Source organism: Kogia breviceps, chromosome 1, assembly GCF_026419965.1.
Source record: "Kogia breviceps isolate mKogBre1 chromosome 1, mKogBre1 haplotype 1, whole genome shotgun sequence".
Classification (NCBI taxonomy): Eukaryota; Metazoa; Chordata; class Mammalia; order Artiodactyla; family Physeteridae; genus Kogia; species Kogia breviceps.
In genome coordinates, this window is record NC_081310.1 from 84,942,655 (window position 1) to 84,969,872 (window position 27,218).

Consider the following 27,218-nt stretch of genomic DNA (forward strand, 5'->3'; position numbering starts at 1 on the left):
AATCCACTGGACTACTGAGAAAGCCTTTAAATTTGCCACATTTAAGATGATATGGGGGACTTCCCTGGTGGCACAGTGCATAAGACTCTGCGCTCCCAATGCAGGATGCCCGGGTTCAATCTCTGGTCAGGGAACTAGATCCCACATGCGTGCCTCAACTGAGAGTTCAAATGCCACAACTAAGGAGCTGGCGAGCCGCAACTAAGGAGACCACCTGCCGCAACTAGGACCTGGTGCAACCAAATAAATAGTATTTTTTTTAAAAAAAGAATGATACATAGGAACACGCTACACCTACTGATAAAAATGGATATGAACAGAACACATGTTGTAGAAGAGTATTTATGGTTTCAGTGATAAAAAGAGCCTTACATGAACATAAACAAGAAAAAATGAGTTGTGAGAAAAGCTCAGCTTGTGTCAGCACATAATAACTAACAACTATACAGTGTTTTAGCTTATAAAACATCTTTACATGCATAATCTCATTTAACTGAAAAAGAGACCTAGTGAAACAGATAAAGCAGCTACTGATCCTCATTTCTACGCTGAGAAAACTATGGCTTGGAGACTTCAAGTGACTCAACCAAGGTCACACAGATGATAAATAGAACCAAGACTCCAAACTTGCTCTTCTGCTCCCAGAACATAACAAATAGGGCATCTTCTAAATGTACGCAGCATTTTCTCAACCCACAGAATTATTCATATTTTAAAATACTTTTTGGGTGACAGGCACCATGCTAGGCACTGGAGACACAAAGTAAAAAGACATGGTATCTCTTTATTTCAGAATGTTGTCAGACCATTGGGGGGAGACAAGCAATATTTATACATTAGAGTGAGATCAAAGAATAAAGCATATCTAAATCTCTTTCTCTTTGGGCAAGTCAAGGAAGGCTTCCCAGAGACAGCAGCATTTGAGATGAAATTTGGAAGCTGATCTGGGAGCTAAAAGAACTGTATTTGCAGGACTTCCCTGGTGGCACAGTGGTTGGGAGTCTGCCTGCCAATGCAGGGGACACGGGTTTGAGCCCTGGTCCGGGAAGATCCCACATGCCAAAGGGAAACTAAGCCCATGCACCACAGCTGCTGAGCCTGCTCTCTAGAGCGTGCAAGCCACAACTACTGAGCCTGTGTGCCAAGAGCCCGCACCCTGCAACAAGAGAAGCCACTGCAATGAGCAACCCACACACCGCAATGAAGAGTTGCCCCCGCTCACCGCAACTAGAGAAAGCCCGCACACAGCAATGAAGACCCAACTCAGCCAAAAATAAATAAGTTAAAAAAAAAAAAAAGAACTGTATTTGCTCATGTATAAACTGTAAAGGGAGAAAAGTAAGGCTGGATAGAAAAACAAAGGTCAAGATTTACAACGGGGCTTTGATATTATGCAGAGTACCTTTAAATGACTGGAAACTATTGAATACCTTTGAGAAAGGGAAGTAGAATAATCAGATCTCCATTAGACTATTTTGAAGAGAATATGATTGAGAGTTTAAAAGGAAACAAGACTAAAAACAAACAGAACTGTAAAAGATCATGGCATTATTCCAAATAAGAGTTGCTGTGGTCCTGAATTAGGAGACCCACAATGGAGATACAGAAAAAAAGGTAGATTCAGAAATGTTTGGAAAGTAATGGATAAGGGAGAGAGAGATAATTGACAATGATGCTCTCATTTCTGGCTTAGGTGACTCAACGAATCACAAAGGGAATAGATGATGAAAATGTTGAGCTTGAGGTACCAATGGAATAGAGATGGATACATCTAGCACAAAGTAGACAACTGGAAACAGAGGGCTGGAGTTTAGGAGATACTATAAATTGAAGATTTTTTCCCATAATCAAGTGTTATTTACCATTTCAATGGGAAGGCAATCGTTTTATCATTATTTGTATAATGCTTCAAAGTTCAAAAAACATTTTAATATCCGGTATCATACTTACCACATTTCATAGTTTTGTTATAAACAAATACGAGGTTAGGAAAAATTATTATTCCTATTTGATCAAGAAATAGTTACTGAGTATTAACTATATGCCAAACACTGCACTAGGCATTAAATAAAACACCAAAGTAAATCCATGCTTTCACACACCTTCCATCATACCAGGGGAATCAATAAGCAATAAATGTAACAAGTATGTTAGAAAGCTCTCAGTGCTATATGAAAAAGAAAGAACAGAGAAGGATTACATGTGAGGGGTGGAAGTTGAAGGTGAAATTTTAAATAGGGGTAGGATAAAGTCTCATTGAAAAGGTGACATTTAAACAAAGGCTTGATTGAAGAAGGTAAGAAAATTAGTCATTTGTATTATCTCTGGGAAAAACTAGCTATTCCCCACTAGAGGGAATAACTAGTGCAAAGGTCCTGAGATAAAGAGTGTGGCTGATGCACTTAAGGAACAAGTCAATGTGGCTGGAATGGAATGAGCAAAAGGGAGGATGACAGGAGATCAAAAAGAGAAGAGTAGGGAGAGGCAGATCATGTAAGACCTTAGAGCCCACTGTAAAGACTGGCTTTTACCATGCAAGAAATGGGAGTTCAAAAATTTGGAGGCTTGGGAATTCCCTGGTGGTCCGGTGGTTAGGACTCCGTGCTTTCACTGCTGAGGGCCTGTGTTCAATCCCACAAGCCATGCGGCCAAAAAAAAAAAAAAAAAATTTAGGAGACTTACCCAAAATCCTGTATCCAATAAATGGTAAAGCTAGGATTTGACCCGGGATTTCTGGACTCTCTACGCTTGTGTTCTGCTATTCCAATTTGCCACTTATTAGCCCACAACTCCCTCCAAGGAAGTCTGAATTTAAATATCCTCAATAAGCTAACTTTATAAATACCTTCTAGGTTAGAGATGCACAACCTCTCCAATTAACATTTCTAATCCCTCACAACCATAATGAGAATTTACTAATCCTAAAGTCTAATCTAAATCCTAATATCCAGCCTATTTTTTGGGAGATTACAAACTCCACCTTCCCCGTAAATGAGACAAGTTCAAGAAAGCTTTATTAGGAGGCTTAAAGTATGACTTTCAGGTTCAAGTAACAATAACCTGAATTACTTTTTAAAATGTATACTAGTCAGATGTGAAAAAAAAACAACCGAATGGCTCAGGAATGCCAAAGTATTGTCATTTTCCTTAACAGTTTACTGTTAGTATTATAACAATTAAGTTCACACGTAGTCAAAGAAGCTTCTGCAATTATTATGACTCTTTGAGGTCTGGGATTTGACCATTTCATACCTCAAAATTAACAAAATATGTGTCCTCATTCATCTGTTGCTTTTGGTACTACAACCCAGAACACTTGATAGCGTCTTGCAGGTTGATGGCAACTTATGGCAAAGACCAGAGGATTTTGAGGGAGACATCAAACATTACTGAGATACCATCTAGAAGTATATCAGACTGGTTAAGTTCTTAATGACCCTGGGTCACTCCTTTCCTACGGAATAAACTCAAACTGTATAGGGATATTTCATATATCCATAAAAGAGAAGGTAAAAGATGGAACATGAAGAGGGAGCATTTCAAATCAAATCTACTCTTCAGAGGCTTTCATCACTACTACCCAAATATAGGAGGGTCTCTGATTCATGGACTCTGGAGCCACCAAAATCCCCAACCAGTACCTACAGAAAAAAACATCACAGGGATTACTGAAGATAAACTATATGGCTAATAGAAGCTTCCCCCACCAAAGCCAGTTCTTTTCAACAGAAACTGAACTTCCTTATGTATCCTTTCCCAGGCTTAGCCAATGCAAGAGAACTGCAACTTTGTGTGGCACTGCCTGATAGGCTGGATTTTTCCTGAGCAAGAGGTGAATGGCTTTATGCCAGAACTAGATTTATAGTCAATTTGACTGTGTCTTTTTTTTTCTTCCCCTCTAAACTGTCTCAGAAAATGCCTGGCTATTGTGCCTTAATATGTAATGAAGCAGAGCTTTAAGTACTGCAAGTGGTCTGGAGAAGAAAGTCCTTTCAAATCATGATTTCTCTAGCAATTGTTTTGATCAACCAAAGCTGGTTTGGCTTTTCTCAATGAACTAAATGAGAATCCTGAGCCGAGTGCAGAGGGGCTACTTGTCAGCATGACTCCCAATGAGGTGGCTAACATGGAATATGCTCCAGAGTCTAGAAACCAGGACAGCACAGCTGCTGTTCCCCTAAATATGCACCTTCAGCTTGATGGGTGGGGGAGGTAAGGAAGGAAGAAAGAATCAGTAAATTGAAACAAGAGGGACATCCCCAGTGGCGCAGTGGTTAAGAAGCCACCTGCCAATGCAGGGAACATGGGTTCAAGCCCTAGTCCAGGAAGATCCCACATGTCTCGGAGCAACTACACCTGTGCGCCACAACTACTGAGCCTGCACTCTAGAGCCCACGAGCCACAACTACTGAGCCCACATGCCACAACTACTGAAGCCCATGCACCTAGAGCCTGTGCTCCACAACAAGAGAAGCCACCACAATGAGAAGCCTGCGCACTGCAACGAAGAGTAGCCCTGGCTCTCTGCAACTAGAGAAAGCTAGCACAGCAACAAAGACCCAACACAGCCAAAAATAAATAAATTAAATTAAAATAAAATAACAACAGGCCTAGTTTACATACAACATAATGCTTAATCCAGAGGTCCCAGCATAAGATTAGGATACTATTATTGACACACTGACTCTTCTTCCACACTGCTGTTCTCTAAACAAAACCCAACCTGGAGATCTGGCCAGGCCCAGGGTGGGGGGGGGAGGGTGGTGGTAAGGAGAGACATTAGTCCAAAAAAGGGGAGGCAGGCAGCACACAGACTTTTTAATGTACTTTAAGACTACGAAATTCAGAACAGAATTCTCACCTTTCCCTTCCCCACAACCCTACGGCCTTATGCTAAACACAGCAGTAAAAGTTACTGCCATAACTTACATCTGAAGTGCTGATCAGGGAACCTGGTTAACGTTGTTCCTAGACAAGTATTTGAATGTAGCCTCTATACAGACCCTACTGGGACTGCCTCTAAACAGGAAGTTAACAGACAGACATCACACATAGGCAGGGAAGGCAAACCACAATGTCATAAAGATGGATTCTGCTGTCAGCTACTCATCACTCTCACCTCATCAAAAGTGTTCTCAAGTCAGGAATAGGCAGGACAAAAATCCATAAGCCTCACCTCTTCTCAAACTGCGTCACTCAGCCTAAAGGTCCAGCCTTCTGATTCCTGCTAATTAATACTTATCTACTTCATTCCTTACCATGATGACTACCACTGCCACTAGACTAAAAAACTATATTCCTCTTAAAACGGAACACAGTGCTACCAAATCAGTACTCCCATTAACTCGTTATTTATACAGCCCATCTGCTTAAAAAGCCCAAGGAAAGACTATTCTTGACCCAGCCCATTCCAAAACAGTCAGAGACTGAATATCAGTCACAAAAAAGCAGCACTATTTCCAACAGGTGTGGGCCTTCCCTCAAAATATACTGAGCCTGTCCACAGCACCACCTTTACCAGCTCCAGCAGTAGCCTCTTTCCCAACCAAGCACCAAAAGAAATGCTACTCCAGGACAATACTCTACCGAGACTGCTCCAACACCAAAAATATGAATCCAAATGGTTATCTCAAGGAAGAGTTTAAGTCAGTGTATCAAAGAAGGAACAGTAAAGTTAGCACTAAACTCCCAAATAAGATAATCTCCAACATCCAGACAACAACATATAGACAGCCCGCTGCTGCAAGAAAACAATCAGAAGTCATCTGTACTGGGACGGGGACTGGATGGCTGGAGGACACAGGTAAGAGATAGAGAGACTTCTTTTCACTTTGTATCACATGCATGGTCTTTTTAAAAAATAATTTTGAGAGAAAAATGTTTTAAAAACTCAAAAGCATCAACTCTTCTCCCAACACAGATCTGTTAAACCGGCTTTTACTCCAGCTGCTGCAAGTTCAAATCTCTCTTTCAGTCTGGCCTGAATACACTGCTCTTTTCCTTTGCTGAAATACACTACGTTAAGCATCTCCCAGCTCTCTTCACACGCACACAAAAGCCCTCTAAATAATCATTTATCAGAAATGAGAAAACTGGTTCTCAGAAGGCTACCTGATTCTCCAGATGACAGCAGCAGAAAAGGCCGATAGCTAGCTCAGTTAGCATCCACATGCCACCCACCCACCATCAATGCCTCCATCTCCACTTCAGTGCCAGCCCTATGAACTAACACCTTGTGTGTGGAGGGAAGTTGATGCTAGGGAAGAATCCAAAGAGGCTACCATACCTTTATGAAGGGGGAAAGTGCCTGGGCCGGCGAATGGCACCGAAAGCTCTACACTCATAGGAGTGGCTAGCTCCTTATAGAGCAGGGAGGCAAAAAGTACTCTAAGTCCGGATTTGGTTTAGGAAAAGGTAAGTTCTAGTTCCATCGACCCTCAGGCACTGAACTGGGATACAGATCCAGTGGGTCCCAGAAGCCCAGCTGAAGAAAGGGGTAGTATAGTCCCTACCGAAGACAAGTACCCACACAGGTTTAGACAATCCCTTCTAAGGGAGGACGAGGGAACGGTGGACGATGAAATAAAGGAGTAAGGTTCTGCGCTCCAGATCCCTTTCGCCTAAAGAAAGGTAATCACCCCGTGCTTCCTTCACCCGTAAGGATCCCCCATTTGTCCCAACCGCCAGCAAACACAAGACTGAGAGCAGGGAGCGGCCCCCGCACCCTGAGGGCACCACTGGGGGTGGAGAGAGTTAAGGGGGTGCGCGCTAGAGAGGAAGGAGGGGAGCATGGCGGGCCTGAGGCAGTGAGTGAAAGCGGGGAAGGCGGGGGAAACGGGGCGCGAGGGAGGGGAGAAAGAGTAAAAGGAGAAGAAATGAAGGGACACGAGCTGGGGGCGCGCGAGGCCGAAGTGAAAGACCGGGGCGCGCGCGCGGAGTGGGGGGAGGGGATGAGGTGAAGGGGGAGCGCGAGGCGGGGGCGCGCGGTGCCGGGGTGGGGGGAGGGGGACGCAAGGCGGGGGCGCGCGGGCGGGCGTCGGCTCGCGGGCGCTTCCCCTCCCCCCGCCCCTCCACCTTTCCCTTCCCCCACCTCCGCCACCACCGCCTCCTCCCAGCCTCCCTCCCTTCCTCGCTCCTCACCGCCCCCGGGCGGGCGGGCGGCCAGGCTGGCCTAGGCCAAAGCTCCTCACCTGGCGGTGGCGGTGTAACTCCCGGCTAGCTCGCCTCCCCAGGCGGCGGCGGCGGCGTCGAAAAAGGAAGAGGCGACGGCACAGTAGGTTCCGGACCCCGCTGACGGGACCGGGGGCGGGGGTGGGAGAGGGGGGCGGGCCGGACCCGGGCGGGCGGGCGGAGCAGACACTGCGGTACAGACGGGGGCAGCGGCGGCGGCGGCGGCTGCACCGGCGGCGGCGGCACCACACAAACAAGGACGCTGATTGGGCAGCTGCCAAGCGCCTCGACTCCGCCTTCCCCACACGCCACGACGCCCATTGGGCGACCTGAGCCGGCCTCCCCGCCCTCCTCTTCTCGGCCATACCAATAAGAGACGGGATGCCGGGGCTACACCCCACCCTTGAAGAGTGAGTGGCTGGAGAAGTGATGATTGGCGTACTTAAGACCCAATCGTAAACGGAGGAGGGGGATGGTCTAGCGGGGGCGCGTTAATGGGTACCTCGGCCAGTCCCAGACACATCCGGGTCTTCAGCAGCCCATTAAGTGTCGGGGGTCAAAAAATCGCTTCGGGCTGCAACTTTACCTTAGAGACGTTTTGGTCCCCAGGCAGCCGCCGTACCCCAGTATCCCAAAACCGGGATTCCTCTCTGGCCTGCTCTCATTCTTCCAATTCTAAAGATGGAGACTGGCGAACGGCGCTGGGGTCTGTGTTGGGTGGTGTTTCATCCTGACAGAATCCAGAAATTTCACGATAAAAGTAGCTTGAGGCGCTCGGGCCTTGCAGTCTACTTGGGGCGTGGCCTGTCTCCGTCTGCCAAAGGCCTTGAGCTTCCTGGTCTTCATTGTATCCCAGCATGGTCCTGTCGTGACTGAACCACGACAGGAGAAAAAAAGGCACCTAGCCAAATTGCTGAGAAATTACGCCGTGCAGAGCCCTCGCAGCTCCTCTCGGGAACTCTTGATCTGGTCAGGTTCACAGTGAGGGAAACAGCCTCCCACTCCACCGACTCCACCTAACTCAAGGCCCAACTCCTGCTAGCCTCCCTACTTCCCCAAAGCAGTTAGGCCCACCTAAACTCTCAGCGTTTCTCGAGCACTTACCACAAGTATTGTTCTTGAGCATCTGAGGATAGGGACCAAGTATCAGAGTCAGTGTGTTGAAGGAATAATAATAACTAACGTTTTGGGAAAAGAGATTGAGGCACTGTGCTATATATGCATCCTTATTTATTCTTTTAAGAGCTATGCGTGGGTTATTTATTCCTCATAACTCTGTGGGGTAGATGCTGTTAGCCCCATTTTACAGATGAGGAAAATGAGGTACAAATCAAATGACTTGCCCAAAGTTGCACATGGTAAGTGGCAGAGCTGAAATTTGAATTCAGGTAGATCAAGAAACAGGTTCAGAGAGGCTAAGGAACTTGGAAAGGTCAGACAGCTAATTAGTGACTAAGCAGTGGTTTGAACCCAGAAATAACTGGTTCCAGAAGCACTAGAATGTGTTTTTCAAATCATTTAGAAGTCATACTGTGCAATAGAAATGAAACTAATGAAGGACAAAAGTACAGGTGGGCCCCCGAAAACACACATGTACAGAGGCATGCCCCAATTCTAAAGTGGGTAAAACACCTTCTCCTTCCAAGAACATGGTCTCTGGAGTCCAGCTGTCTGGGTTTGAATCTCTTACCAGTTGTGTGATTTGGGTACAAGTTACTTAACTTCTAGTTTCTATGCCCTAGTTTCCCTACCTTTAAAATGGGAATGCTTGATGAGTACCTAGTTCATAGGGTAATGGTGAGGATTATAAAATATACATTTTAAATGTTCAGAGGGGTACTTCCCTGGTGGCACAGGGTAAGACTCCACGCTCCCAATGCAGGGGGCCTGGGTTCGATCCGTGGTCAGGGAACTAGATCCCACGTGCATGCTGCAACTAAGAGTTCACATGCCACAACTAGGGAGCCCACAATTTGCAACTAAGGAGCCCATGTGCTGCAACTAAGGAGGCTGCCTGCTGCAACTAAGACCTGGTGCAAACAAATATATAAATATTTTTTTAAAAAAAAGCTCAGGATAGTGCTAAGCACATAGTAAATACTCGGTACTACGAGAATTTTCCTCACTTTTCAAACAATTTCACCCTCTTAGTTCAGAATTCAGCTTCGATTGGTATTCTACCTGTAGTACCTGTCTTATACCACACTGAAAATTATGTCATTTTAATTCCTTCACTGGCTCAGTTATTTCACACACAATACAAGACCTATTATGTGACTAGATACTCTTCTATGTGCTGGGGATATACAGTAAATGGGACAAAGTCACTGCCCTCATGGAAGGTACAGCCCTCTTTCCCTAACCTGCTGCTTTGTCCATTATCAGTCCAGTGCACTCTCTGCTGTCTGAAGGGCCATTCTTCAAGGGCTGCAAGGATATGAGAAACACAGTGGTGGAAGATACCAGCCTGAGGAAGATACTAGTGAGGCCTGAGAAAATGCCTTTCAGCAAAATTAAAATCAGGCCGTGGAGAGGGAACTTTTAATCTGGAGCAATCAAGCTCCAAGAGAGACAGGTAAGCAAGGCCACTGGTGTAGTGGACATGACTTTGCCCTATGCAGGCTCTGTTTGTTCGTCTTCTTTTTGGGGCTAACATTTATTGAGTGTGTTTAGCACTTTATGTAGATTATATAATTAATCTTTGAACAACCTCCCCCATTTGCAGATGAGGAAAAACTGAGGCACAGCAGTTAAGTAACTTGTCTGATGTAATAAAATTAGTAAGTGCCAGAGACAAGATTTAACTAAAATTTGTCATATTCGGGCTTCCCTGGTGGTGCAGTGGTTGAGAGTCCGCCTGCTGATGCAAGGGACATGGGTTTGTGCCCCGGTCGGGGAAGATCCCACATGCCGAGGAGTGGCTAGGCCCGTGAGCCATGGCTGCTGAGTCTGCGCGTCCGGAGCCTGTGCTCTGCAACGGGAGAGGCCACAACAGTGAGAGGCCCACGTACAAAAAAAAAAAAAAAAAAGTCATACTCGAACCTACACACTCTAAAGTCAGGGAAGAGAAATGGGGCCAGGTAATTTGGACTTATCCTGCCCCTCATACAGCTCCCTGAGCCACAGGACAGAGATGTCAGATGCTGTGGTGACTACTTTGCTATTGGAATCCCCAGATACTCTCGTGGTTAAAGAATTCTGTAGTTCCACCCATCTGACTATAGGCCTGTCGAAAAATGAGAAGCATAAGCTGGGAAGCAGAGTCATCATTATCATTTGTGAAGCAAGGGGCACTCTAGACCAGGAAGACTGTATGCTCTATTAAGGTAGGGACTGAGCCCCAAAATTCTATAATTCCAGATGGTTCAGTGCACAGCTGGGCATGCTACACTCAACAGAAACTTATGTTTTCTGGAAGGAAGTCACTCAACTTTGCAGAATGTTGTTGGGGATGATACAGGGACAGTTTGATTCTAGGGAGTGAGGTCTGATCAGAACCTGGGGTGACATGAGGGTTCCGCTCTGAAGAAGGCATCTCCTAGTCCCTGGCAAAAACAGATGGCATTTCCTAAGCCCCTCCTTTGCAACTCCTTTAGGACACTGCTCAAGTTAGGATGGGGACGCATCCTCTGGCTTGAAGGTCCCAGAATTCAGAAGTAGTATGGCTCTCTTCATCCACCACTATCCACCCCCAGTAATTTGCGCTAGAGGCTCATGTAAGTTATTTCCTCCATTGACACTCCTCCCCTCCTTCCCCAAGATATTTCTGTTTTGTTGGCTAATTCCCTTTGGTAATTGATTTTGCAGCTCTATTAGAAGAGTTTCCTGTGTTTATTTCATTATATCGGAAAGAAAGGGAGAACTCCCACTGGACCAAAAGGATTAGAAAAATGATGCCTGGATGCCTGATGCCCACACACAGTGAGCCCCTTAATCCTTGCCCCTGTCTTCCTGGTGCTGTCCCCAGGCTGAGACCCTGGTTGGAAGAGTACTGCCTTCAACTAGAGCAACTAAGGAGGCCTAGAATGAGTTCCAGGGCTCCCAGGATGCGTGAGAGCTGCCCTGTGGAGGTACTGGAGAAGTTGGGAGGGGGAAGCTGTGGGGAGAGGAAAGAAGGCAGAGATGAGCTCAGGGCCCCCAGAGAATGGAGTCTTTGTGTGGGGTACAGATGAGGGACAAGGGGGTGATTGTGTGGGAGGGCCGGAAGTACTACGCAGACTGGCACCACCATAGCCAGCACCGGATTCACCCCTCTCCTGCTCCAAGAACTCCCTGTGCCCCAAGGGACCAGTACCAGACCTGGTCAGGGAAAGCAGTGTGTGCCTGAAGGCAGCAAGGGACGAAAAGGTGGAAAGGAGGACGTGCAGCCAGGAGAAAAAGTGAGGTATCCCCCACCATTATCCCAGACTCAGAGAACAGGAGGCAGAAGAAAAAAGACAGAAGCAGCTTTTACTATATTACATCCAACAGAACTTCGCAAGGAACAATCCTTATTGCACAGTCAGGGCCCTGGGTGGGTGAAGCATTCCCCAAGGTGGAGTGGACAGGAAGGATCAGGACTAGAGGGGCACCAATGTTTCCTAAGGGGAGCCTGGGACTCCTCTAGCTCCCACCTCCTAACTTTCAAGGAGCTACAAACCACTGGACCACGCGGGCCCATTTCCCTTCTCTTTCTCACTGTCCATAAGAACCTCATAAGCAAGGGGGCTGTGGCTCCAGAATAAATAACTTAAAATAAAATACAAATACTACGGTAGAAAGGCATGGAGAGCCTTGGGCTCCTTCAGCAATTCTAGGGAAGCAGGACCATCATTGGTGGGGAATGACATCCCCCACTCACATTCAGGGCAAAGGCTCAGTAGCTCTGTGTCTTTCTAGCTGTTTTTTAAAACAAAAACTTATAAAATGACCAGGGCAGTACAGATCTGTGGGTACCCTGGAGAGGAGTTCCTGGTATAGGATGAGGCGGAACAGAGATGTGCCAGCTCCCCCCAGGCCTCCTCCAACATCAACATGAGCACAGAGGGCAGGTTGGAGATAGGGGAATTGTGACTTTTGGTAACAGTGGGTCCCTCTTCTTGCTGCCCCCATTCAGAGCCTACGGCTGGGCATGCTTCCCAGTCTATTCCCAACTCCTCTGTGAAAGCAACAGGGAAGCAGGTTTATCTCTAGAATCCATTCTCCCTCACCTCCTCAGCCCAGGCTGGAGAAGGAAGCTTAAGGGTCCCTAGCATTCCAGAGGTGCTCCAAAATATTTTCGGCAGTCAATGGCCTTTGGGGTGGGCATCTGTGCCCGCCGCTGCCTCAGTTCCTCCTTGCCCATGCTGCTGGCCAGCTTGTTAAAGGCGGACTTGTACTTCTTGTCGAAGGCCACTAGGAAAGAGGGTGGAGGTAGGTTCGTATATTAGGATTCCAAGCTTCCACACCTGGCCCCAGATCCCTAAACTCCTCAGCCCCCTGCCTGCTCCCTCACCTATGTCCACGTGGTCCTTGCCCAGAGCAGCCAATGTCAGGAATAAGATCTCACGGTAGATGCCCCTGGAGTGGAGGCAAAAGGGTGTAAGTGAGATAAAGGGGGTATGGAGCCCGGGACAGACCAGGGACCTCTCAGATAGGAACACGATACCTCTGTAGGTGCAGGCCAGTGGGAGGGGGCCCTAGAGTTTCCAGCAGGAGCCCTATAGCCTTGTGCACCTCATTGAGACCGACATGGCGCAGCACGGACTCCAGCAATGCTAGACTAAGGGATGCAGGTACTGGGCCTGGCCATACCACCCTCTGGGGGATCTGGCCTGGGTGAAAAAAAAGAAGGTAGCCAGGATTATTGAGCCCTCTAAGTCTGGGACCTTCCCCTTCCCATCCTAGGCCAAATACCAGACTTACTGTGGACCCTCCAGAGCACATAGAGAGGTGGGCAGCTATCGGGGTCAGGGGTCAGGACATCCCACAGCAGCCGCACCTGCACAGATGCTGGATCAGGCATTATCCAAGGAGATGGGGCCTGCGGGGAGCCAAGATAAAGGAGAGAGGGTCATGGAGTGGGAGGCAGGGGACAGGAAATGGACAGGCATTATTCCAAGAGACAGGGACATTACCGGACATAGCCAAAGAGAAGAGAGAAAGGAACTCTTTTTCCCCGTGGGAATGCAAGCTCTATGAGAGCAAGGACTCTGTTTTGTAATCTGCTACATCCCTAGTGCCTAAAACTCTGCCTGGAACCTAAAAGGTGCTCAATAAATACTGGTGCAATTAATAGAACAAAAAATAGATGAACATTAACAAATTATTGTCTGGGTACCAGGCACTACACTAGGTGCCTTAATAACAGCCCTGTTTGGGGGGGTGGGGGGTGGCGCTTATTGCCATTTTACAAATGAGAAATTGTAGCTCAGAGTAGTGAAGTGAAAGGGCCAGGAGTCAAACCAGGTACAACCAACTCCAAAACCTGTGCTCTTTCTATAGCACTGAAGACACAGAGGACTGAGAAACAGAGCTGAGAGATGAGGAAGCAGGAACCGTATCAGGGAACTGACCTGGGGAGGTGGGTGGCCATCACAGGAGGCCAGCACCAGGCATGGCAGAATACTGGGCAGGCGTAGCCGCTGGAAATACCACAGAAGGTTCCAGAAGATGATGGGGTGAGCAGCAGGCAGCTCAGGCAACGCCAGCACCTCACTGCCCTCGTTCTCTACCAGCGACTCCAGTTCCTTACGCAGCACCAGGGGGCTCAGATACGCCCATGCCCCACTCTCGACACGCCGGGAGGTACCCTGTCAGGCACAAAGCAGGAGGGCAGTGGAGGGCATGTACCACAGCCCCATCCTCAGAACCACAATTCCCACTGGGCCACCATGTCCAACAGCTTCTGGGACGTCCCTTGCCCTCAATGCCTACCTCTCCCCAGCACCACTGGGGCCACCCACAGGTCAACACACACACACACAGCTCGTGCCCCTTTGGCCTAGCCCTTACCCCCACGTGTCCGTTGCAGACCTGGGACTCATCCAGGGCAAGGCAGAGCCTGCGGTCACTGAGCACAGGGCCTGGGCCCCCAGGGACAGGAGCATCTTTGCTGCCACTGGCACGAGCAGAGGCAGGCTTGGGGCTGGGTGCACTGCAGCGAGATAGCAGGAGGGTCAGCCCTCGGACCTCCACCTTCCTGCCCCACCCACAGCACTCGCCCTGCTTTGGGCACCTTGGTCGGGAATCAAAGGTCTGGACACTGAGTAGGGGCACAAAGGGGCAGGTGCAGAAGGGACAGGTTGTGTTGAGGTTGGAGTCGTCAGGTGCCCAGCCAGCCATGATCTCCTCATCATATACCAGGGAATCACAGGCACGGCACAAGGAGCAGCTAGACAGCAGAATCTGCAGGCGAGAAGACCCCAGGAAGCAGGCCCCTTTTGGCCTCTAGGCTCAGGAGCCCGTGCTCCTTCCCCAGCCGCTCTCATCTTCACATCCCAGCCCAGGCTCCTCCCACCTCCTCCCCAACCCCTGCCTTTGACAGAGTGAATGGGTGCGGTGTACGTGTGTGTTCAAGCATATCTGCGTGGGAGGGGTTATCCTCACTTCCAGGGAAGGTGGCTGGAAGGATCCAGGGGTGTCACTGAGGCGCTCTGAGGAATGGCGAAGGCTCACGCTGCTGAGAGAAGATTCTGAGAGGTCCCACTCACTGCCCAGAGAGGCTGAGCTCTGCCATTACATGAGAAAGCATAGTTAGCCACACCCATGCTCCTCTTCACCCAGGATGCTGGCTTCAGCCACCCCTCAAGGCCCTCTCTGGGCACTCCTGGTTAGCAGCTCCTCCCCAGGCCTCCTGGTGCTAAAGTGTCTGGACCCCCCCCTCACTGGCTACCTCGGATGCAGTGGATCCAGGGCGCTCCCGGGGGCGCAGAAGGCTGTCCATGGGGCTGCGGCGGGCTGGGGGAGGCAGGTCAGGGGGCAGCTCAGGCGGGGGAACACGAGAGGCAGGGGAGCGGCGGGAAGGAGTGAGCAGCTGTTGGAGGCGGGCACCCAGCCCTCTTCGGGGGGTGCTGGCCTCATCCTGATGCCAGCCAGCCTTGGGCACCCGCCCACTTGGCCCTTGCAGAGTTTCAGTGGACTGAGTACTCAGGGCTGAGCCTGCATCCCCTGGGCTGCCTCCAGGTGCTGGCTCCTCCCCGGTCAGGCTCAGGTCTGAGAGGCTTCCATCGTGCCAGGGCACAGGTGATCCACGGGGTTCCAGTACCCCCAAGGCCTCTATCACTACAGGGCAGAAAAGAATCAGGGAAGATGGAGGCCAGCCCCTCCTCCAGGAACTGAGTAAACACAATTCCTGGCTGTACAGACTCTGGCACCACAGCCCCCACCATGGTGACAGTCCAGGCAAGATTCCCTCAGCGCCTACAGTGCCCACCACAAAGCACCACCCGTCCATCCTGGCTCTGGCCTTCCCCTCTTTCACTGGCAAGTGGTCAAGGAAGCTGACGGGGCTGAGGGTTGGGGTGTGGGACAAGGGCACTCACTGTGGGCCACGCCAGCCTCCACAGTGGGCTGTGCCCCTCGGGCACTACCCAGGCTGCCACTCTTCACCAGGCGCCCCGTAGGCGAGGCACGGTCCCTCAGGCTTCGCCCAGCCCAGGTAGTCTGGCGCTGAAGGGGGCGGGTAGGGGAGGGGCGCTCCAGATAGGGCTCTGTAAAAGACAGAGAGGGGGTTGAAAGGCAGCCAGCTAGAAACCCAGCCCCCAGTTCCAAAATAGAGCTCCTTACGTGGACCTGGATTTATAGGACTCCTCCCAGGCAGAACTTCATCTCTTTTGTTACCAGCCAAGTATAGTTTATCCACTCTGAGAACACCCAGTGCCAGCCATTAGACCAGCCCCAGCTCTCCATGCCTATCCCCCTGCCCGTGTCCCCAGCCCCTACCCACCTGTCTGGGAGCTGCCTGCCTCTTGTGCTGCCGTCTCTGCCTCCTCCTCCCGCTTCGGATGCTGCCACTGCTGCCGCCGTTCTCTCAAGGGTTGGCGGAACTGAGCAGCCCCCAGGACCACGTTCCGGAGCTTGGCCCAGCGCAGGCGCCCACCCGGTGTACCAGACGGCCACTTGCTTTCCAGCACGGCCTGCCAAGCACAGTGCCCATGAAGATGGCCTACTTCCATACCCTGGCCTCAGCCTGATGCCAACTGCCTGACCTGGAGCCCCAGGGACCACCTTCTCCTCCAGACATCCTGCCTAGGACTGTCCTGCCAATGGCTCAGCCAGGAACAAGAGCCCAGAAGGGACAGTTGCCAGCTGCCACCCTGAGGGGTTCTAGAGGAAGCCAGAAGCAGTGGAGACAACCTGGATCCAGACTCTGCTGTTTATAAACTATGGGCTTTGAAGAAATCGGTTCATTTTTTTGGTCATTAGTTTCCTCATCTAAAAAAACAGGAAACATAGATTAGTATCATGGTTAAGGGCCTGAATTCAGGAAACATCGGCATGCCTGTGTGCATCTCCTAACTCCCTAACTTACTGTGGTACCTCGGACAAGTTACTAAGCCCCTGCAACTTCATGGCCTCATCTGTAAGATGGGGACAATAATCATTCCACTTCATGGGGCTGTGGTAAAGATAAAATGATTTGATGTGGAAAATGTATTTGGAACAGTGCCTGGCATATTGGCTCCCACTATTAGCCATCATCGGGAGGTAGCAGTACTCGCCCAACCTCCTCGTCAGGGGTATTGTAGGTGAAAATCAAAGCAACCAAGTATGAGAAAACCGTCTGTAGGTGCTAAGGCACTAGAGGAGCACAATGGGTGACAATGGTGACAGGACCTTGTTGGATTGTATGGGCCCGATATCCAAGGAGAGGGGAGAGCAGCAGGTGTCAGGGAGCAGCATCCTCCCCACACACACACCTGGCACAGGCTGCCACCCCCCCCCACCCCAAGTTAGGTACCTTGTTATAGTAGCCGTAGGTGATGGTGTTGGGCACGATGCCTGCCCGCCGCATGTCCAGCATGACCCGCACAGACAACACGGGCTGCCCATAGTGTGAGCAGAGCTGCATCAACACACGATAACACACCTGGGCCAGGAGACGCGCAGGATGAGAGTGGACTCACTCCCAACCCAAGTCCTCAAGTCTCAGCGAGCACCCTTCTCCAGCCTCCCCAGTTCTCACAAACTTCACTGGCCCCTGGCAGCTTCTGGGCTTGCCTCAGAGCCACCTACCCTTCCTGCTGACCCTGCCACCCTGCGGTCTCTACTGCTACACCCTGAACATGCTCATTAATTCAGTGAATGTGATGGAGCACCTGCCCAGCTCTCAACTTGGGCCCATGCTCCCCATCTGCTTTCCATGGTCACCAAGTTTCCCTCTCACAGCCCCCATGCCTGCACAAGCCCCTGGGACTGGGCGCGGGTGCCCACCTCGTCGGGCAGCACCACCTTGCGGCTCTCCATCTGGCGCAGCACCTGGTAAGCCGTTTGCAGTGCCCGCACCCTGGAGGGCGCCGACCGCACATAGGCAGGCAGACACAGGAACCACAGCCCATAGCAGTGGCCCAGCAGGCACCGGGCCCAGAGCTCAGGCACAGCTGCTGACTTCTGCGCCATCCGCTGTGCGATCTTCATCTCCTAGGTAGGGCAGGGGACACACCTGGGTGAGTACAATGCCAGGGCAGGGCAGGTCTTAAAATAGTGTGGGAGAAGCAGCACCCTCCCTGAGGAAGGGTCTGTACGCTGACGAGGCGGGCGAGATGCTGCACACACAGCCCAGGATCCCCAAGCAGAGATGCCTCGCTTGAGCTTGGGCAGGTACCCTGGAAGAGGCAGCAAGCCCCTGGTTTCCCAGAGTGCTCAGAAAATGAATTTGAGGATGATGACAGTGGTAACAATAGCTAATATTTCATGTGCCTTTTATGTGCCAGACATAACTGAAACCTTCCAACGACCTTATGGGGTAAATACTATTATACCCATTTTACAGATGAAGAAACGGAAGCAGCAGCCCTTGGCCTGAGCCAGATGCCTCTGGGGGGCCCACCTGCGGGTTACCTGTTTGGTACGGCGAGGGGCAGGACTGCTGGGGGCACTACGGGATGGACCTGGCACAGGCAGAGCCCCGGGTTGCTCTTGAGGAGACTCAAACAGCTCAGCCCGTAGTTCGGGGAACCCATCGTAGCTGGAGGGGCAGAGAGAGGCAACATCAGGAGCAGTCGTTACTAAGTCAGCCTATGGGGCCTCACAACAAGTGAGGGGACAAGAGGCTCTCACCAGTACTGGGGGGTAGATTCACTGCCCTCTGGCACCGGTGGCTCCTCGGGAGGTGTGATAAAGACAGTGAGCTCACTTCCTGACAGCTCCTCCAGCTCCACCAAGGGTGTTGGCTCAGGCTTCTCCTGCTCTGGGTGGACCTGGAGCAGGATGGTAAGAGAATGAGCATCTCCCAGGAAAGCATAGCCACAGGGAAGGAGGTAGTGGGTCCAGATTCCCCCAAGGCCCTGGAGACAGAGCTGGGGGATGGAGTGAGGAATGGGAAGACGGTATGTCTATGAGGCCGGTCACGTATGCTGCATAGGCTGTGCCCTGTATAACCCCAGGGGCACCATCCCTGCCACAGATGAGATGTAGAATGTTTATACCTGGGATAACAGAGACTGCCAAGAGGAGAGCAGAGGGCAAAGGGCATGAAGAGAAGGGATAATGCCCAATACCTTGTCAACACAAGAGTCAAAGAATTCCAGGGCAGCATGCCGAGCAGAGCCAAAAGAACATTCCTCAATGAACTGCGAGAACATCTGTGTGTGCAGCAGCTGGGAGTACAGCTTGTGGCTGGAGCGTTCCCGGGATTTGAGGAAGCCTGACAGATGAGAATGGGGCAGAGAGGAAGGTTACCAGGGTTCCCTACCACAGGCACCCCCTTCCAAACCCTATTCTTGGCTCCCTGCCAACTTGGCGTCCAAGGCCATCAAAGCCATCCCCTCTTTGGCCCCTCTGGCACCACTACACCACATGCCAAGCCAACCAGCTACCCCAGCACCACAGTTCCATGGAATCCCTCCCTTTTATCTGTTGGCACCTAGGAGGACCTCAGACTGGGAAGTCCCCAAGGGAAGAGAGTTTCACCCATGGGGGTGGCTCACCACAGGCATCACTGTGTCCCCACCAAGCCCAGGGCTTCCCAGAGGGCAGGGCCACAGCTGGTTCATCTTTGTACCCTTATCCCCTCTCCAAGCCCAGAAGAGTATACAGCTCAAAGCTGGTGCCCACAAAAACGTGTGCTGAGCGAAGGAACAAGAAACTGTGTAATTCCCTGTCCCCCCGGGCTTCCCCATGGAACCCAGCCCCTGGCCACCCATCCCGTGACACCCTCCCCAAGCAGAGAAGGCCCCCTTTACCCTGCAGGAAGAAGAGGTTGTCGACATCACGAGACCCCTCAGAGGGGGCCTGGGTGAGCGGGCGCAGGAAGTCCCGGTAGCCCTTGAGCAGGCAGGCCATGAAGCGAAGGAAGGCTCCCTGGACCTCGCGCTCCAGCCGGGCCCGGCGGCCACACACTGCCTCATAGTCTGTCAGCAGGAATTCCAGGGAGGCCTCCTCCTCGGGTCCAGTATATGCTGGGGACCAGGGCAGCCTGAGAATCAGGGCCAGCACCCGTAGGGCTTGCCTCAACCCTGCTCTTCACACAGAAGTCACTGTTGCTACCCCACCACCGGCAGGTCCTAACAGACCTGGTACCAGTAGTAACTAAAAAGTTAACTTCAGGGACTTCCCTGGTGGCCCAGTGGTTAAGAATCCACCTGCCAATACAGGGGACACGGGTTTGAGCCCTGGTCTGGGAAGATCCCACATGCCGCGGAGCAACTAAGCCTGTGCGCCGCAACTACTGAGCCTGCACTCTAGAGCCCACGAGCCACAACTACTGAGCCCACGCGCCACAACTACTGAAGCCCACGTGCCTAGAGCCTGTGCTCCACAACAAGAGAAGCCACCGCAATGAGAAGCCCGTGTACCGCAACAAAGAGTAGCCCCCGCTCGCCGCAACTAGAAAAAAGCCCACATGCAGCAATGAAGACCCGATGCAGCCAAAAATAAATAAGTTAATTAATTAATTCAAAAAAAAAATAATTTACAAAAAAAAAAGTTACCTTCAGGTAACAGTTTCAAGCCTCCCCAATGACAACCTCAACCTCCCTGACGTATTCAGGAATATTAATGTGACATGCGCTTCCCTCTTGCTTAAACTGGAATTTGAATTCCTCTCACATCCACCAAATGAAAGCCTAACTCCTCTAACCTCCTCAAGTAAGGTCAGCTATCCACAGGCCTCCCCAAACTGGAGGTTTAAGGTCAATGACAGTTTCCAGCCTCCCACCCCCACCCACGCTCCTCACTCTGATCCAGCTGCTGGTACAGGTTTGTCAGTGTAGCCAGCAGAACCTTGTAGGGTCTGCGGGGCAGGATCCGAGGAGAGAGGGGCTTCTTTTCCTCGGTCCTGTGAGATAAACAGAAGGAAGAAAGGGTGATGGGGCTCCTCGCCAGCCTCCTCCACGTTTTGCCTGAGGCTCCTTTTGAGCAGGTACACTGCATACACCAGCCCTCTCCTGCCCCCCCGCCACCTAGAGACCCCCTGGACAAGACCCAACCCTCTTACTGGAAGAATGTGTTGGTATCAAGATCAACACAGATGACATCCGCAGGCGGGTCATGCAGATCGAAGTAACTGGAGTGGATACCCACGATGAAGGGCACAGGGGCGCTCAGCACGTCTGCCAGCACTAGCGGGCACAGCGGAATGTAGGGGCACTGCCAGTGCAGCGGGAAGATCATCTAAAGCATCAGGGAGTGAGGACCAGTGAGCAGGGCGTAGGGGCAGCAGGAGAAGGGGCCTGGGCCCTGGGGAGTGGTGCCTGTTGAGAGAAGCTGTGGGAGTTGGGCTCTGTATGTCCTGTAGGTCATGCCCAAGGGTAAAAGGCTGAGGAACCCTCCCCAAGAAAAGAAAAGTAAGGAGAATCTAGGTAGGGACCGGGGCACCAGAAAGAACACTTTAGGCAAGGCAGTCTGGGCAGGGTAGCACTCACAGAGACGAGGGCCTCGCAGACGCTGGTGAGCAGGTCCGGCCGCAGTGAGTGGACTAGTAGTTTGTGTTCCGTGAGCACAGCCAGCAGCAGCGTGACAGCCAGCTCAGGGCCTAGGCTTTGCAGCAGCTGCAGGAAGCTGGCACCACTGCGGGCAATGCCAAGGTGGGAGAAGAGTCAGCAGGAGGCCTTTCCCTTGTCACTGGGCACAGACACCACCCGGGCCCAGCCTGCACAGACCTCAACACCCGTGCCCACCTGCCTGGCACCTACCATGTCCTTGGTCATCAAAGCCCCCCCAACCTGGGCACATACCTGAGGGGCAGGGGTGAGGATACAGGCTGGCAGAGGAGCAGGTTGTCATAGGGAGACATCTGGGAGACAGAAGAGCCACAGGTCAGGATGGTGAAGACTAGCCCCTGGCAGTTCTCCTCCTCCCATCCAGCCCCAGCCTCAGCTCTCACCTGCACCAGGATGCGGGGTCTCTGTGGGGAAGGGAAGGGGACATTGTGAATGAAGTGGGAGATGTGCCTGGGGGAGAGAGGGGTCCAGTTAGAGGCAGACTCCCAGTCTACTTCATTCAGCCACGTTTGCTCTTCTCCTTCACCTGTGCACAAGAACCTTATTCCTCCCTGAGATCCACCTCGAGACTGGTGTCAGCCATCAGAGCCTCCATTATGTACAGCATTTATGTAAATCATAAAAGAGATTCCCTCTGGGTCTGCACAGCCCCTGGCCAGGACTTAGCTAGCAAGTGTAGCCTGGATTTCAGGCCCCACTCAGCCCCTCAGCCAGGAGCACTTTTGCAATGGACCAACTATCCAGCCACACACTACAGCCCCATCCCCACTCCTCTGCCCACCCAGGGTCCCCACCACCACCCCCGCTCCAGCCTAATCTTATCCATCTCTCCTGGCCTCCCGAGACCCCCTCATAACCCTTCCCAGTGTCGGGGAAGTCTCATGCTCACGCTTCCAGAGGCAGGCGGTGGGGGCCTGAGACGGAGTAGCGGTAGAGGAAGGTGAGGAAGGCGCGGAAGGCAGGGAAGGCAGGCCAGCGGGACAGCACAGCGATGGCACGCCGGCTGCGCACAGCTCGGCCCCCCAGTGCCCGGCCCCGCTCCACGGCGCTCAGCAGGCCCAGGGCCCGCGCTTGCCGCTCCGAGAGCCTGGTCCTCGGGAACGCCTCGTAGAACTGCAAGGCAGCACCGTACACCTGGCAGGACAGAGGGGCAGTCAGGCGGGCCCTGTGGAGCCCGGACCCCTGACCACACTCTGCACACCCACCTTATCACCAGCTGCACCCGTAAGCACAAAGGTGGAGAAGACTGGCACGGGGTACTTGGTCTGGGCAGGCCAGCACTCGATAGTGGCCCCCATGGGCAGGCAGAAGACGGGCACTGACTCGGGCAGCGGGAACGCCTCATTGTCCTCCTCTGGGTAGCGGCCCAGCAGCTCTGCACCCCCGGCAGAGTGGGGGTACCCAAAAGGAGTAGGGTCCATCAGACTCCAGGGGAAGGAAGCAGGGGATCCCAGAGAAGGGCCAAGCAGCAAAGGGGAAGTGAGTTCTGTGGATACTGAAGGTACCAGCCAAGAGGCATCAGGGCAGAGGAACACAGAGGGTCAAGGGGTTGGAGACAGAGGGGCTACTCACCTGCCTCATACACCAGCGTGTTGGCCTTGGCCAGGCCCACCTTGTAGCACAGGTACACTGCTGGGCCCCACTGCCCCAGAAATGGCAAGAGACAAGCAAACACACAGCTAACAAAGGTTTCTGGGGTTCATTTTCTCCACCACCCCTACATGGTCTTTATAACTCCCACTAATCCCAGTCCCAAAATGAGAGTCACGCCTCTGGGCCCCGCCCCGCCGTTAGACATCTTGGTCCTAGGATACCCCTTGTGCCCAGGGTCCACACCGTCACACAGAGATGGTGCAGTTCTCAGCTCCTGGCTCAGGGTCCCACTCACCATGCCAGGGTTGAGGTTGCGGGGCAATTGGCAGTAGGTATGAGGTGTGCCCTCGCCCTTGCTGGGCAGCACCAGGCAGAGATCAGTGATGCCCAGGGCATGCAACCCTGCCCCCTCTGCTGCCCGCCGGTAAGTGAGGTAGGTGCGGGGGTGCCCAGGTCCTGGAGGGGCCAGGTTGGCTGAGTGGCTGTAGGGTGTCGTAGCTAGCACTTGGAAGCCAGGCTTGGGACGTTCCTTCCCCTCATACAACACCCTTGGCACAGAGAACAGAGAGAGATGTCAGAAGTCCAATACAGAGGAGAAAGACCCCAGTCCTGCTAGATCTGCCTACCTAGTCCTACCTACTCAGCCTAGTCAAACCCCAACACCAGGACCCACTTCTTGCTGAACTCTGCCCTCCAAAATCCTGTGCCCCTCTTCTGCCTTTGGCTCTACTTCTTGATCAGTAACAACTCCTCAAACCTTCCATGGTTCTCAAGCTCATTAATAAATACTAAGAATAAAAGCTGCCATTTATTGACTCTGTGTTAAGTCCCTTATATGGATTATCTCATTTAATCTTCTCAACCACCCTATGAGGAGGTATTATTTTCCCCAATTTACAGATGAGGGAAAAGGCCCAGAGGGGCTCAATAACCTGCCTAAGGTCACATAGCTAGCAAGTAGCAGCACTAGTATATGCTCCCAAATCTGTGTGAGAACTAAGTACACACAACTTCAGGCCCTTCTCCCTGGCCTCTAGCCCACTCTCTTCCCATTCCCATTGCACATCCCTCATCCCATACCCCTACCTCTCCCTGCCTCACCCCAGATCTCCTCCCAGCCTCCCTTGGTGCCAGCATGGGTAGGTGCACACACCCCAGCTCAACGAGGGGGGGCCTGTCACGCCCCCTCCGGTAGCAGATGACTGGTTGAGTTCCACCCAGGAGCCCAGCACTGAGTTCCAAGGGGTGGCCCCCAGCAGAAGCCTGGATGCATGTGTAGCCCTGGGGCACCTCCTCGCCCAGGGCCCTAGCGATGACTGCCACATCTGTGATGGGCTCAGCTGGCCGGGGAGGGCGAAGGGGCCCACTGGGTTCAGGAACCCACGTTTCCTCAGGGATGGGTGCTCCGTTCCCTGCAAGCCCAGCTATCACGAAGTAATCCACCAGCCGGGGGGGCCGCTCCTCCGCCATGGCCCCCCCCTCACTCACTGCATCTGGAATGGTCAAGTGGGGGAGAGATGAAGCAAGGAAGGCTGGTGTTGCCATGGCAACCAAGAAGTTCCCCCTCTTGCTTCCTTCCTCTTCCCAGTCCTTTCAAGGAAAAGCAGGATCAGTGGTCAGCCAATCCTAAACTCTCCCGCCTGTGACATCACCAGGCTCTCACAGCCCACCACAGCTCCTTAAAGAGACCAGGACCCTCCTTCTTGGTGGTACCAGCCCTCTTCCCAAAGAACTCAAACTCCACTCCACTGCACACAGCTAACCTGGGCTCTGACATCATAGTTTCTGTATCCATTTTAAAGACTCCACCCGCTTCACTCCCTAACATAACAGAGATCAGTCTTTTCTGTAATGGCCTGCAATGACATCATTCCTTCTGGCCATGACATCATGCCAACTTTACAGTCTTTTTATGGGTTTCTGGCCTTCCTACTCTAGTTGACATTCTAAGAACCTCATGAGCCAGCTAATATTCTTAAAGAGCCCACTTCTAGGTTTTTGTGAGGACTCCACAAAACCCAAGCTTTAAGCGTCTTTTCACCAGACTCAAGTGTCCTTTTTTCCTAACTTAGTTCCACTATCTGACAAAAAAACCAGTGCCCTCCAACCTCCAGGATCCTTAGGCATCCCCAGTTAAGTCCAAAGCAGCAGTGGGAGACAGTCCCAGCAATCCCCAAGCCCTCCTCCATGGAGCCCAGAGACAGAAACAGGCCCACAACGGGTCTTCAGTAACTCTTCTCACCTGCCTTCATGGCCCAACCCCAGGGAGTAGGAGCCCCAAAGGTCCCGGGGTGCCCCAGGGTGCAGAAGCTGGGAAAGAGCTTGGTGGGTGGCTTGCAGCTGAGGACCGAAGGCGTGGGGGCCGCTTCAGAGGGGAAGGGAGGTGACTTCCTGAAACAGTGGAGGGGAAGCTGCAGCTCAGCGGAAGCCAGCCTATGGGTGTGAGAGTGTGTGTGTGCTGGGGGGGGGGGGGGGGTTACCGTTGAAGGTGCCAACACAGCATCATTCCAAGTTGGAACCTTAGACTAAAGGACCCGGAGCAAGGCAGAGGAGGCTCAGACTGGACCCAGGATGTACAATCCTACCTAACCTCCCACCCTTGCCAAGAGAAGAGGGGGCAAAGGAATCTCAGTAGCCAAGCTGGCTCTCCTTAACCTGGCCTCTGGCCACACACACATACACACACCAACTCCAGCTTAATTTAGTCTCCACATCTGCGAGGTGAAGCCGGGAGTTAGCGTCAGCCTCCTGATTTAGCTCTGGGACACAACCCCATGCCTCGTCCCGTGCTGGCGAATGGGAGCCCTATGCCCTATGCCCAAGGCAGCAGGCGGGAGCCATGAGGTGGAGGCCAGCAGAAGAGCGAGTGGCCCCCATCGGCAGGACCTCCGCACCCGGGCCTCTCCTCACCGAGCCAGGGAAGAGTCCTGCAGAAGGCAGCCCTTTCTCCCTGGGGAACGCAAGGGGCAGGGGCGCCACTCCGGGTCGCAACGCCCACAAGCCGGGCGGCGGGAAGTTCGCGTTGGGGCAAAGGGCGCGCCGAGCGGGAGGAGACTGAGGAAGGAGCAGGAGGACAGAGAGGAGCGGGAGCTCAGGCTGCTGGAGACGTGACGGCAGCAGCGCCGGCCGCCGCGTGACCCGAGCGGAGGGAGGGGTGCTCGAGCTCTAGGACCCGCGGGAGCAGGAGGGGTGCAGGGCGCCGGGGCACTGCTAGCTAACTCCGGGCTGCGCCCTCCCCTCCACTTTCACTTCCCCAGGAGAGAGGAACCGGAACCAGATGTGCAGCGCCGGAGAACAGCTGGGGGAGAGCCCCCGCCCCGCCGGCGTGCGCTCCCTCCCTTCCTTCCCCGCCCGCCGCCCCGCCCGGTCCAGCCCCTACCTGCCTGCCCCGCGACTCCCCCGCTGGCCGGCCCACGGGCGGGTGGCTCGGAAGGCGGGTTGGCGGGCAGGCGGGCGGTGCGGCTACCCGGCTCCGGACATGTCGCACCCGACTCGGGCGCCGCTCCCGCCGGGGCGACGAGTGAAGGAAGAAGAAGCGGCCGAGGGCGCCGGGGCGCGGGGCGCCGTGGAGGGAGATCCAGGCGATCCCAGCGTCCCCGCCGCGCTGCGCCACGCGGGGACTGTGCTGCCGCGCCGCTCGCTCGCGCCGCACGGCCCTTCCGGCTCCCGCTGCGCTTGGGGACGGGTGCTCCTCCGTTCGCCCCGCTTTCTCTGCTCCCCCCACCCCCCCTCCCCCCTCCCGGACCGCGGGCGCCGCGGCTCCCCCCCACCCCCACCCCCAACCTCTCGGGCCGGCGGCCGTGCCCCTGGCAGCGCCTGCCCAGCGCCTGACCGCCTGCAGCGCGACCCCTGGCGGCTGGGAGGGCCCCTTGCACTCAGGCGGCTTCCCACAAACCAACCATTGCCGCAGGACACTGACCCCTGAAGTCTGAGGCGCTCTCCTGTCCCACCCTTAGTCCTACTCAGATGTGGCTTTCCTGCCTGGGTGAAGGCCCTGAAAGCCTAGTTTGCAGAGACCCAGGTGGCTGCCCCTACTTCCAGGTTTAGGGCACGCTGCATTCCCTTCCAGCCTAAGCCAGAGCTCTCAGTTCTCTTTTCTGAAAATGACAAGTTTTGCAAAGAGGGAGAGGCCAGGACTGTAGGCTGTGGGTGAGCAGAAGAGGTGGGGGTAATGGAGAAGGGGCACTACTCTTCTGTGCTGCATGGGGGGAAGAATAGAAGGCAGATGGTCAGAGGGCTAGCAACCCAAGCCAGAAAGAAGAAACCTCTTCAGAACAGGTTAGCACTCAAGCATCTGAATGAATGAGTGGAGAGGAGTGGGGAGGGTGAAGTGAA

At 53.0% G+C, this 27,218-nt stretch overlaps 2 protein-coding genes across 13 annotated transcripts in view; both read right to left on the reverse strand.

The window, feature by feature from the left end:
- The window catches only part of GATAD2B (GATA zinc finger domain containing 2B), a 78,619-nt gene extending 71,188 nt beyond the window's left edge, over positions 1-7,431 (reverse strand). Inside the window, exon 1 of one of the 4 annotated variants that reach the window (XM_059072267.2) lies at positions 7,191-7,431. The gene's annotated coding sequence lies outside the window, so the exon portion shown is untranslated. The remainder of the gene's footprint in view (positions 1-7,190) is intronic. The other 3 variants (XM_067036640.1, XM_059072282.2, XM_067036621.1) reach the window with 3 other exon arrangements.
- A 4,168-nt stretch (positions 7,432-11,599) lies between these two features.
- DENND4B (DENN domain containing 4B) lies at positions 11,600-26,631 on the reverse strand. 9 transcript variants are annotated; one of them, XM_059071915.2, is made up of 28 exons: positions 26,263-26,594; positions 24,037-24,376; positions 23,179-23,431; positions 22,863-22,932; positions 22,496-22,665; positions 22,180-22,424; positions 21,674-21,740; positions 21,525-21,583; positions 21,213-21,357; positions 20,786-20,961; positions 20,526-20,626; positions 19,533-19,748; positions 18,849-18,994; positions 18,409-18,548; positions 18,190-18,316; positions 17,563-17,769; positions 17,090-17,218; positions 16,076-16,265; positions 15,672-15,839; positions 15,023-15,411; positions 14,737-14,859; positions 14,366-14,535; positions 14,143-14,284; positions 13,704-13,940; positions 13,054-13,171; positions 12,797-12,962; positions 12,644-12,708; positions 11,600-12,543 (listed from the first exon to the last, which is right to left on the reverse strand). In XM_059071915.2, the coding sequence occupies exons 2-28, from the start codon at positions 24,351-24,353 to the stop codon at positions 12,398-12,400; spliced, it is 4,482 nt and encodes a 1,493-aa protein (XP_058927898.1). In that variant the 5' UTR covers positions 24,354-24,376; positions 26,263-26,594; the 3' UTR covers positions 11,600-12,397. The 9 variants fall into 9 exon arrangements, with proteins under 9 accessions (XP_058927898.1, XP_066892671.1, XP_066892689.1 ...); XM_067036570.1 differs by having other exon boundaries at positions 26,267-26,481; XM_067036588.1 differs by lacking the exon at positions 26,263-26,594 and adding an exon at positions 25,126-25,255.
- Positions 26,632-27,218: the final 587 nt, after the last annotated feature.

What these genes read in the sequence shown, in the direction of transcription:
- DENND4B (XM_067036588.1), bottom strand. An exon ending in CGGGTGCAGCTGGTGATAAG is followed by an intron (nt 22,425 to 22,495) that starts GTGGGTGTGCAG and finishes CTGTCCTGCCAG; the next exon opens with GTGTACGGTGCTGCCTTGCA. An exon ending in TCTGCAACGGACACGTGGGG is followed by an intron (nt 13,941 to 14,142) that starts GTAAGGGCTAGG and finishes TGTGCCTGACAG; the next exon opens with GGTACCTCCCGGCGTGTCGA.